The sequence below is a fragment of the Microtus ochrogaster genome, chromosome 18, assembly GCF_000317375.1.
Source record: "Microtus ochrogaster isolate Prairie Vole_2 chromosome 18, MicOch1.0, whole genome shotgun sequence".
Taxonomy (NCBI): Eukaryota; Metazoa; Chordata; class Mammalia; order Rodentia; family Cricetidae; genus Microtus; species Microtus ochrogaster.
Window position 1 is genome coordinate 22,410,443 of NC_022020.1, and position 12,409 is coordinate 22,422,851.

The window sequence follows — 12,409 nt, forward strand, 5'->3', positions numbered from 1 at the left end:
TGAATATACATAGGCACACCATAGGCATGTCTGTCACTCTCAGAGGTCAGAAGAAGGTCAGATCCCTGGAACTGAAAGTACAGATTGTTGTGATCTGCCAGACAGGTGCAGGGAATTAAACCAGAGTCCTCTGTAAGAGTAGCCACTGCTCTTAACCACTGAGACATCTCTCCAGCCCTGTTAACTATTCTAAATAGAAAAATATATCCTCACATAGGTAAAAAAGATACTTCTTAATCATTTACCACACACAGAAGAACTAAATCTGTAGACAACTAAAACAAAATTTAAAAATTCAGACACAAAGCCTGGAATTGCACATGCGTGGGTAAATATAAAAGTCAACACACTGTGTAGAGTGTGCAGGTCCCTTGGGTACCGCTATATTGTAGTTTGCCATTTCTAGAAATAGTTACTTCCGGGTGGATGGTTGTAATCTGCACTGTTTCCAAAAATGCTGAACTTCCAAGCTGGCAGTAATTATTAATAGGTCTAATATACTTTTTAAAAATCTTTATCTATTTATTTATTATTTATTTTGAGGCAGGATCTCACGCTGCTCGCACTGGCCTCCACCTCTACACAGCTGAGGCTGATCTGGAGTTCTGGTCCTCGGGTCCCCACCTCCCAACCGCCACGTCCTTTGTTTTAGAAACGGCTCCAAGCAACTGTCAGTGCTGCAATCGGTTATTTCACCGAAGGCTCTCTGCCCCACAAACGCGGACCTGGTGGAAACAGCTGACACCATGTAATCGATACAAAGAAACCCTAATCTACTTTCAGTTTTAGTTAAATTAATGAAGTCATAACTTAAGCGCCGGGTGAAAGAAACAAATTAGATCAAGTAATAAAAATAAAGTCAATTTATACTATTCGAACCATGTTATTGCTTTTATCCCATGCTCACACATGTTTATGTCCTCTCCCAAAGCCCTGTTAACTGCATACACAGGACAGCAGGAGCAGGCCCATGCCTCTCCCTTCATCTCTGCCTTCCTTCATGAGTTACTTCCTACACTTAGGGATTTTTCTTAAATCTACATTTTAAAGCCTTTATCTAATTTCCTAACTAATCCATATATTGAGTTTTTTATGTATATTCAATCACTTTATTTATGACAAACACGCCCTTCAACACAGACACTAGGGAGGCAAGATTATTAAATATTTAGAAGAGGCAGGAAGTCCACTGACAGCCGATGATCTGTGTCAATCAAGCCCTGCTCCTGAGCAGATGGGTCCGCCTGTGCCCGCAGGCGGCTGTGCTTTCACCTAGGGTGGGCAGGGAGGCGTGCATGCCGCTAAGAAGCGCACAAAGGGAAGAGGCATTCTATAGACTCCAGAGCGACTTTCATTCTGTGAACGTGACAGATGACCCTATTCACCCATCACAGGCATTTCATCTGTGTCCAGTCATGGGCAGCTAAGCAGAAACTTGAAAAATGCACAATGAATAACACTCAACTTGAGTTCATTCTCTTTAAAGGTTTTGGCCTTTTCCACTGGCACACAGAGGGGGTTTGTGTCACTTCGTATTGCCCAGTGTGTGGCACACGCCATTAATCCCAGCACTCAGGAGGCAGAAACGGGTGCATCTCTGTGAGTTCGAGACCAGTCTGCAACACAGTTAAGTCCTACATCAGCTAGGGATACATAGCGAGACATTGTCTCAAACAACAACAACAAATTTCATGAATATTTCTTGGCCACACCCTGGAAATCACCAGAAAGCAGGTGAAGCTCTGAAGAGTTGAGCAACTTCCCTGAAACCACAGGATGAGAATAAAGCTCACGCACACCTAGTATCTGGTGCTGTGTGGGCACAGCCTTCTAAAGTCTGGGAAAGCAGGCCTTGGCTCAAACTCTCGTGGGAGTACCTGGTAGAGAATCTATGGCCCCAGAAATGGTCATTTATATGCAAGAATATTCCTAGCCAGACATTTTCTAATTAACTACAAAAATGAAATGCTGATGAGGCAAGTCACTAACTTAGCAGCATCTGAAATCCGTCTAGTCTATGGCATCAACGTTAAGAAACCCTTAAAGTGAAGCTAAGATCATTTTGTTTTATCCAAAAACCATGGAGGAAGCAGACACTGGGAAGTCTCCAAACTACATTTTATAGTGCCTTAATGATAATAGGAATTTCCACTTAGTTTAGGGCAAGCAAATCCAGATTTACCTATGAGAATCTTGACTACTAGCAGTGGCCTACCATTTGGATGGCTGCTCATACTGACTGTGCTATTTGCCTTCACTATCAAAACACTTGATGAAATAAAAAGTCTTCCATGACCTGTTTCTTCAGGTGAGATTCTGTTTTATACATATGGTACATCAAATATTTAACATTACTGAATATGAAAACATATTGCTTCTTACAATGATGTTTAAGTAGAATATCTTAATAAATTGAGGAAAACTTTGGCATGCTTTAAAACCCATCTTAAAATTTTGAAAGACTTACATCTTTTTATGTGCCTGGGTGTTTTGTTTGCATGTGTATTTGTACACCATAGGTATGTCTGCTCTCCAGGAAAGCCAGAAGATATTATTAAAACCCCTGGAACCAGGGTTACATAGGCTATGAGCTACCATGCAGCTGGGAATCAAACCTGGGTATTCTGGAAGAGCAGACTGTGTTCTAATCATTGAGCCCTCTCTCCAACCCCTGTATTTGCTTGGGTTTATTTATTTATTTATTTATTTATTTATTATGTATACAATATTCTGTCTGTGTGTATGTCTGCAGGCCAGAAGAGGCCACCATGTGGTTGCTGGGAATTGAACTCAGGACTTTTGGAAGAGCAGGCAATGCTCTTAACCACTGAGCCATCTCTCCAGCCCATTTGCTTGTTTTTGAAACAAGTCCGGTTAGCCTGGAACCACTGTACAGCCCAAGCTGCCCTCCACTTGTGGCAATTCCCCTGCCCCTGCCTCTAGGATTACAGGCATGAACATCTGTGGGCCACTAAAATGTTGACTTTTTTATTTTTTTTTTATTTTAAAATAGTTATTCTTGAAATTTTTCTGAGTTTCTGATAGTTGTTTCTTTAATTGAGTCAAGAGGGCCCGAGCTGTAATTTATAAACTTTGGTGGTCTCTACAGAGGTAGAAAGCTGGAGACAATGATGCCAATGTTGAGGGAATTTACACTTGTTCCTGGGGGCCCTGCATTTCCAGGTTTCCAGTTCCTTGCTGTGGCTGCATTCCTGTGCTGAGATCCATCAACGCTCATCAAGCCAATGTGACCACAGAGAAAGGACAGGCAGGCATGGGAGCAATGGGACCCAGAGGCAGAAGGGCCCACTAGGTTCTGATTGGCAGTCAGTGACAATTTGGACAAAAAGATTCATTGGTGATAGAGGTCAGTCCAGGATAATGAAAAATTATGCAGACGGTGATAGTTACAGCAACATGAATTATTTCATATCAGTGAATTACACACACAATGTTTCAAATTTTTAACTTATGTAATTTTAACACAAAATTTGCAATTGATTATTCTTTTGCATACTTAAGTTTAGACATGTGTTTATAAATAAAACCTTGGGTATGGATACTGAGATTAAAGAATATATATTCAATTACACCAACTCCCCTAATAATTTATTTTTATCATTCTAAAAACTAACCCCTGACAAGGAATGACCGACCTCTCCCCAAAGTCACAGAAACTCTTCATGTCACAGGCCCTGTGGCATGATAACAAAACACTCCATAGCCCAAGAACAAACACTTTCCTCTCTCTTCCTTTTTGCTTTTTAAGGTCGAGTTTTAAAGACAAACACATAGAAAAGTCAGAGATAAAAATCATGAAAGGGTGTATCCCTAGGACACATTGGCTACAGTCACAGGCTCCGCTGAGTAGCTGATGAGATTAACTGCCCCAGTCTGGAGAATCTCACCGTGCACAGCCCCATCACGACTCCTGGTCCTGCTGTTCCCTCACCAGCACTAAACGAATCACAGACATTTTACCAAGCCCAAGCCACCCGCTCACAAAATGAAAATGAAATACCTACTGTTGATTAGCTCCTTGTGTTCTGCAAGAGTTTTTGCTGGGTCCAGCCAATACTGTGAAACAGAAAGAGGCAAGGATAAAGTTAGATGCTTCCGTCCACCTTGCATCCAGAGCATTTCTGAAGCCATTTAAATATCAGACAGGCAAGCAACTGTACATCATATCACATCCACAAACACACGATGGAGCGTTCTGTGGCTAGAATATTAAAGAGAGGGAAGGGTGCTCGCAGCTGGCATCCAGAGAGGCAGAGCAGCAATGAGCCTCAGCTGGGCTGTACTCACTGAAGGGTGGGTGGCAGTTAGACATTTACAAATGAGTTGTATTACTCGGAAATTCGTGGCCACTAAAAATACCCTCTAAGTGTCTTTCCAAAGTCCTCCTTCATCGCCCCCTGAGTCGTGCCTCTCCATAAAATGTCCCCAACCTCCTCACTAGCTGTCCCATGCCCTGTAACAACTGTTCCTCGGTACTAGGAAGAAAACAATTACATTAGCTCACACAGTCATTCAGGATCCAAGAGGGGAGGTCAGCTCAGCTGAGGACCTGAATCCTGGAGCACAGCCATGGGGGTTTCTAGCTGGATCTCCCTGCCATCACCATGCAACACGGGCAAAGGACTGAAAAACTCTGCATGTCCCCTCAGGGTCTCCATGCAGCTCACACACAGGACCTCCCACAAAGTCTTCAGCACTGGCTCACCCCAAGCTAGGCAACACACAGTCATCACTAAGGGGGGACGCTCACTCTTGGTAACTGGCTTTAGACCATGTAAGGTATTTGCTCATTAATGCAGATTAACCTTTAACAAACAGAATTGCAGGCAGGGATAGGGAGGGAATTCTTGGCCCTACAGATGGCTTTCCTTTTCTTCCTGAGAAACAAAAATCACTGAAAGGAGCAAGTCTCCAGCCTCGGCTCTCCATCTGCAAGAGGAGCAGGGAGAAGCCGCAGCTGCACAGGGGAGGCTCGGGGTCTCATGGGAGGCACTGAAGGGTCAGTGGGGACAAACAAATGGAGCCTCTCCATCATTTACCCTAGACAAATACAGAGGACCCACACACACCCAGGAGCCATCTACATTTGCCTAAATGTCCTTCCGCATTAACCCTAATGAGATCACACCTCCCCCACCCCAACACTCAGGACAGAATCAGGGGCTACAGACAAATGCCAGGAGAACCTACCTACCAGTGTTCTCTTTCCTTCCCTTGGGTGAACCGTTATTATAAACAGTGGTACCAATATGTTATGCGATCCCCTTACCTTCTATTTCAAATGCTATATGACAGGCATTCATACTAAGTGCCCCATTAAGACATACTACTGAAGCACTAGCCTCAATTCATCTGCACCCAACGGCTACTGTCTCTCAAGGCAGGTCTACTTCCGCAAGATGTTTACAAAGCAGCTAACATACACAAGTTCACCAACTTAAAACAGAAGAGTTATCTGAAGCAGAGGCTGTAACAAGGGAAGTACTGTGGTGTCCACAATGACCAAAGATGCTGCTTTGGTGCCAAAACCCTGGTTCCGAGAGAGATGCTGGCACACCGTGTAGAACAACATCAACCCACTTGTTGCTCTGTGCTTTGGACTCATTCTTCTTTGCATACGAAACTAAGGATTCTTCCCATGAGATGGAAACATAATGTACGGACTATTCCTTTCCTTTGGTGTGAGGTAAGAAAGTTCGAAGCTGGGGAGATGGCACAAAGGAGAACTTCGCGCTGTTTGTGCAACTGCTGTGCCAGCCTGACAGCCTGAGTGTGACACGTGCAACAGGGCACACGACCATACTCACATATACATACCATACTCATGCTTGCAAGTGCATACGCATGGGGGATACATAAGACATAAGTTTTTGAAAGATTTAAATATGCCTACGTATTTCAGAGGGAAACCTAAAGAAACACAAACACCCACTTGACAGCTGATTCGGTCTCTACTGCTACATAACAAATTGCCACCAAAAAAAGTGAGGCTTAAAACAACCTCCATTTATTATCTCAGTTCTGCAGGTCAGTGGCTCTCTTCTCTCTGGGTATCTGGGTTCAAGACTCATCAATGCTGGTGACCATCCACAGAGCCCGTAAGAGAGAGTCCTGGAGGCTCTTGCCATGTTCTCCAGAGGTCAAAGCTGGTCCAAACACTGGGTTTTAATTTTAAGACTTACATCACACACAAGAGGACTCAAAGTGTGCCAAAAGAGGAATGGGTGGGATGGGAAGGAAGACTGAAACCATAAGGAGCCAATGAGAGCAAAGCTTCTAAATGGTCTCTTCTAAAATGATTACAAAGTGTCAAATTTTATAGACTCTTCAGTTCAAGGCATTTTGGGTAGTAAACTGTCTTCTAATGTTTATTTTCAGCTGGCACAGAAGAAGATAAAAGTGGTCTATGTTAATGGTGTGCCATGGAGCTCAGCCTGTGTATACACTGCATCATTTTCCATTTTTCTGTCTCCACTGTTTTTTCAAACACTGAAAAGGCCATGAAAAGAAAACAGGGAGGAAGCTTTTATCTCAAAGGGATAGGAAAGATGCTTGGTGCATCAGATAAAGCATATTAATGACAATCTGTACAATTTAATCTCTTTCCATGAGAATGATTAAATTTTTAAGTAAAAAAGCACAATAAAGTAGGACCCTAAGATGAGACAGAAATTGCAGTTTTCACAAAGCAAAACAAGATCCATCAGAGATCATTCCATCAACTCCCCGCACATAAGATATGCTAACTACACATCCATCCAGCTTGCCAGGCACAAATCTCATTTTATCAAAATGGAAGGCTGAGGTGATGGAGGTCAGACAATGATAAATGCTCCTAACGTAAATAATAATCATAATCAATCAGGTTCCACAGGCCAGGATCCTGAAATGCAAAATCCACTTATGTTCAACCAAGGGAAAGATATGACCTTGGAAACAAAGCAGCCACAGTATAACCCCACTGCCACTGCTCGCCATCAGCAAGCAATCAAACGCAGCACATGCCTGTTCACACCGAACACACCAGGCTGCTGCTCACACCCAAGAGGAAAAGGATGCATAACTTTGCTACTGAATGCAATACCCCAATCTGAAGGTTCTGAAGGTGGGCTTTACACCATTTAGCACGCACAGAACACTCTCTGTTGATACCTTTCTATGTCACCAGGCACTGACCTGGGAAGTAAGATGGGCCTCTAGCCTCAAGGAACTTAAAGCACAGCTAGGTACGTATCTAGAATTATAATGCAGACCATAAAAAAGTGCACAAAATGAGTGCATACGTGACAAACTTACACACAAGGAAGACTGCAAGGGAAATGCAAATGACTATACTAAGAAAAAAAACAGTGAACAAACGTTCATGATAAAAATCCTCAAGATTTATGTATGGAGAGGAAAAGAACCTTATACTGTTATAAAATACATGTCAATTGTCTCAATGTCTCTGTGTGTGTGTATGTGTGTGTATGTGGTGCACGTGTTTATGTGGATGCGTGTGGAGTACGAAGGTCCGTATCTGATGTCTTCCTCAATTGTTTCTCCCTGTTTTCATATATTTGGTATATAATATTTTCATTGAGAATTTCACACATGCATACTATGTATTTTGTTCATATTCCTTTCCAACTCCTCCCCCTCTTCCCAACTTTGTGTTCCACCTTGTGTTTTGAGACAAGGTCTCTCACTGGACCTGAAGGTCATTAACTTGGCTAGGCTAGCTGACCAATAAACTCCAGAGATGCGCTTATCTCCGCCCCACAGCCTGGAGTTACAGGCAAGCCTCACCTGCCCAGCACGTACATAAATGCTGGGGATCCCAACTCAGGTCTTCCTGCTTGCACATCAGGGCCCTCTACCCACAGAACTATCTCCCCAGCCCTCCTCCACGGATGAGCACATCAGCAACGACACAGCCTTCGCAAGGGAGCACTGTATTGAAACTGGTGCTGCCCAATGGCTAAGACATCCACATTCACGGAGCATGCTGTGGCTTGGATGCCATTTGTCCTTTCCCAACACTCATGATGAAATTCAGTTCCCAGTGTAGCGGTGCCGAGAGAGTGACCTTTAAGAGACTATTACCTCGTGAGGTGTCACCCTCACAAAGGGATTAATGCTGTCTTTCTATTATCTCGTGAGGTGTCACCCTCACAAATGGATTAATGCTGCCTTTCTATTACCTCGTGAGGTGTCACCCTCACAAAGGGATTAATGCTGCCTTTCTGGGATGGACTTCTCATGGGAGCAGGGCTGCTATGAAGCAAGGCTCCTCCTGCTTTGTCTCTTCTTGCTCACCCCAGCACAAGGCCTTGCTGGAAGCACCTGCCTCCTTTTGGGCATCTAGCCCCTTGGACCATAAGCCAAACTAAATCAATTTGATACAATGTGCCAGTCTCGAGTGCTCTGTCACAATAATAAAAACCAGGCTGGTAGATAATTTTTAGAAAGAAAAAAAGAGGGCTTATCCTACTTGTTCCTGTCCTTTACCCTGCACAAAGTGAGAGAGAAGAGATAAAAACAGTTTCAGGATCACGCTATGTGATGCTGACAGCCAGGGTGTGGCATTTCTGGACTGGGCTTGGCTGTGCCTCCATCTTGTCTATCCAGATGGCCCCAAGGAGAAACAGCCTGTATTCTCTAGGAGAATCTCTCAGATTGGTAGTCACTCTCTTCTCCTCATTCCTATAAATTTTACCCACCCACCCCCCAGTGTAAACTCACAAACTGGACTAGATCCTATTCTGTACAAAAATAGCACTAAATAAAAACACACCTTTCTGCCTTACCCCATCTCATGAAGTCCCTAATAGTTATTCAGGAAACAAGACCATCGTCATCTCTGCTATCAGTCTTTCCCCAGGATATAAGGGGCAAACAGTTAGATATCCTCCCTTGCTAAGCCTGTCAATCTTAATAACAGCACTGGTGTAACTAGGAGAGAAATGACAGACCCTTTGCCATCTCTGACACTCTTGGCTAAATGCCCTGGGCTCCTCTCATACACCTTGGCTGGCGATGTTACAATTTCATCAATTTTCTAGGTTAACAGTCTCTGAATTAAAATTCTAAATTCTAATAGCACTAAATCAATATCCTAACCTTTGATATAGATATATATTCAATTCTGGGCATGCGCACTGCCAACTGTTCATTTGGAGTCTCCTTGGTATTCTCATGGCATACGGAGTCCTCCACAATTTAAATAAAGAACTGGAAGCACACAATGATGAAAAGCTTTACCACATCCTGGACAGCAGTGAATGCAGACTTGCAACTGGCCAGTGTGCTCAGCCCGCAAAAGGACACCTGTATCACCCCTGCGAGGCTCGGGGAACACCACAAAAGAAGGGGAGAGAATGTGAGAGCCAAAGGAGGAGCCGTGAGCATGTCGTGCCTGCTGCACTCGTCACCTTACTGCACACGCCACCATTTCATCCTGCATGGGAGAAGGACTCATGAGGTCTCACCCCTCACTAAAGGAGCTAATGGTTTCTAGAGATGGAAGAATCATTTTCTTCGGCGGATGCAGACATTGATAAGCTGTCCACGTTCCAGTAAAAAATCGTCCCGCTCATGCTCATGCAAAAAAACCACGACTGAACTCAGCGGGTCACATGCACAAGAGATCAAAGTAGAAGACAGGCTTGTTGAGGCAAATGTCTTCAAGGTAGAGGGTCAGGGGGTGGGAGAGGACACTAGCAGGTAAAAATGGCCAGAATCCACTATATGTATACTTTTACTGTATTTATTTTTCAATGGGTGTAATGATGATTTCTTTAAGAACTGACGAATGGCTGGGCCCAGCGATGCATGACTTTAATCCTAGCACTCAGGAGGTCAACTGGGTCTACACAGTGAGATCCATCTAAAAAAACAAGCAAACAACAAAAGAACTTAAGAACACTATGTGGCTTAAGAACACTATATTTGGTCAGGTTCTGGCGGCGCATGCCTTTAATCCCAGCACTCGGGAGGCAGAGGCAGGAGGATCTCTGTGAATTCCAGGCCAACCTGGTCTACAGAGCTAGTTCCAGGACAGGCCCCAAAGCTATACAGAGAAACCTTGTCTGGAAAAAAAAACAAAACAAACAAACTACATTTATGTTTTCTAATGCTTGCTTTCTCCTTTCCTTCATTCTGGGAATTGAATTTAGGGTCTCAGGCAAGCTTTACCAACTCTGAGCTCATAAACTCAACCACCGGGCTCCATCCCAGCCCTTTTTTACTTCTTATTCTAAAACAAGATGTCACTAAGTTGCACGGCCTCATCTGGAACTCAGTCTATATACAGCCCAGGCGGAAGAGCCTAGGATTCTCCTGCCTCTGTCTTCCAAGTCATTGAGATTACAGGCCTGGGGCACCAGGCCGCTTAATCGTGCTTTCTGCAAACCAAAGAATCGTCACACACATTTTTTGTTGTTTAAAATAGCAAAACAATTTTTAAGACATCAAAAGAGTCTGAGATGTAAGAGCCATAAAGATTCCAAAAAGAAAGAAAAGACAGAATAGGTCATCCTGGGGAGTTTAGTACTCAACATAATTCACACTCCAACTCCAAGACATCCAGGGCTGTGACAACAGCTATTTGTCCTTTCCTCTGGGTACAAATCCAGGGCCTCTAAGCAACATCAACAGGCTATGACTTTAACTTGCTCCTTGGTATGAATAGCTAAAGCCTGAGGACCGTACTAGAACAATCTCTCAGTATGGGCCAAAACAACAGCCAGTCATTGGAGCCACCTGCACACAACTGGTAACCCACTCTCTGGAAGCGTCTGAACACTAGCAATGTATAACCTAACCCCAGACCACACACTCAGCCATCAACTCCATCTCCCCAGCTTGCTCCTCTAACAAGGTGAGCACATGGAGACATCGGTGATCCCAGAGGTTCTGCATCGTCCCTTCCTCTGCCCCTTCCTCCGTCCTCACTTGCTCTGTTAGCCATTACAATCATGCTCTTGTAAGCATCCAGGTCCCTTACGCATCCTTCCCTCTGTAATGTCCACCGGGTGGGGACACAGAGTTAACTGTGACCATGTCTTCCTTATGCAAGCACCCCAATGGTTCCACACACCAAAGGTTCAGACTGCACAACATCAGGGTACTAACTGAATTAACTGAAAGCATCAATTTAAGGGAGGAGAGGGCTAAGAGACATGTGGGTTTAAGGTACACGTGGTGGCATATCACTCTGCAGTGACAGAAACATGAGCTAACAGCTCGTTACATCCCAGGCAATCAGGAAGCAAAGAGAGCTCAGGTCTGGACACTTCGAGCTGTAACTCAAAAGAGCCACCCTCCAGCAACCCACCTCTACGTAATTTCCTCAGATGGAGATCAAGCCTTTAACACATGGGCCTTAAGGGAACATTTCAAATCTAACCAATCACTTCAAGTTCATCACCACCCCCAGTGTCACTTACTCTCTCTACCAAGACGACCCCTTGGCAGTTTCTCTTCTTTTTACCATGCTCTCGGCTGAAGACCTTGGTTATTCCACTGAGAAACTAAAGCAATCAGAACAGTCTCGCTCCACCTGCTTACATCTGTGCTGCGCTCTGTCCTCTCCTGTTACCTGAGACACATCCACGATCCACTTAAACCCAAGGTGACTTTCTGTTTGTGACATCCAAGTTTCTCTTTCTACAAAAATCACTCCTGTCCATGTTTTTTCTACCCTTATCATACTAGAGTGTGTGCGGGGGAGGGGGGGTGTGGTATGGGTGTGTGGGTATGAGAGATATCTGTGTGTGTGTGTGTGTGTGTGTGTTTGTGTGTGTGTGTGTAGGGTGGTGTGGTGTGGGTGTGTGGGTATGAGAGGTGTGGGGGGGTGTGTGTGTAGGGTGGTATGGTGTGGGTGTGTGGGTATGAGAGGTGTGGGGGGGTATGTGGGTGTGTGTAGGGTGGTGTGGTGTGGGTGTGTGGGTATGAGAGGTATCTGTTTGTATGTGTGTGTGAGTGTGTGTGTGTGTTGAGGATTAAACTCAGGGTCTTGTACATGCTAAGCAAGCATTCTACCACCAAATTACATACCCAGTCCTTTGTTTTCGGACCTGAGACTCACTGTGAAGCTCAGGTCAGCACTGACCTTCTTATTCTCCTGTCTCAGGGCCTCCCCCAAAGATGGTAAGATTACAGGCATAACTACCATGCCTAGCCAAAATAAAAGGTTTATTTAAAATACATTTTTAATTTAATCTTTGAAAATTTCATATTTATAACACGTTCTATTTTTATATATCCCCAATCTACCTCCACTACTTTCCTCTAACTCCAAGCCCCTAGACTCCTCAACCTGTCTCTCTTCCCCTTCCCAACTTCATGTCATATCATCATCAGCACCACCATCACCATCATCACCATAATCATCACCAGCATCACC

At 44.2% G+C, this 12,409-nt stretch overlaps 1 protein-coding gene across 2 annotated transcripts in view; it reads right to left on the minus strand.

Annotated features, from left to right (window-relative positions):
* The window catches only part of Epb41l4a (erythrocyte membrane protein band 4.1 like 4A), a 194,541-nt gene that overhangs the window by 88,366 nt on the left and 93,766 nt on the right, over nucleotides 1-12,409 (minus strand). For both annotated transcript variants that reach the window (XM_026783583.1, XM_013349628.2), the window contains one exon: nucleotides 4,026-4,077. In XM_026783583.1, the coding sequence (XP_026639384.1) occupies nucleotides 4,026-4,077 (52 nt within the window). The remainder of the gene's footprint in view (nucleotides 1-4,025; nucleotides 4,078-12,409) is intronic.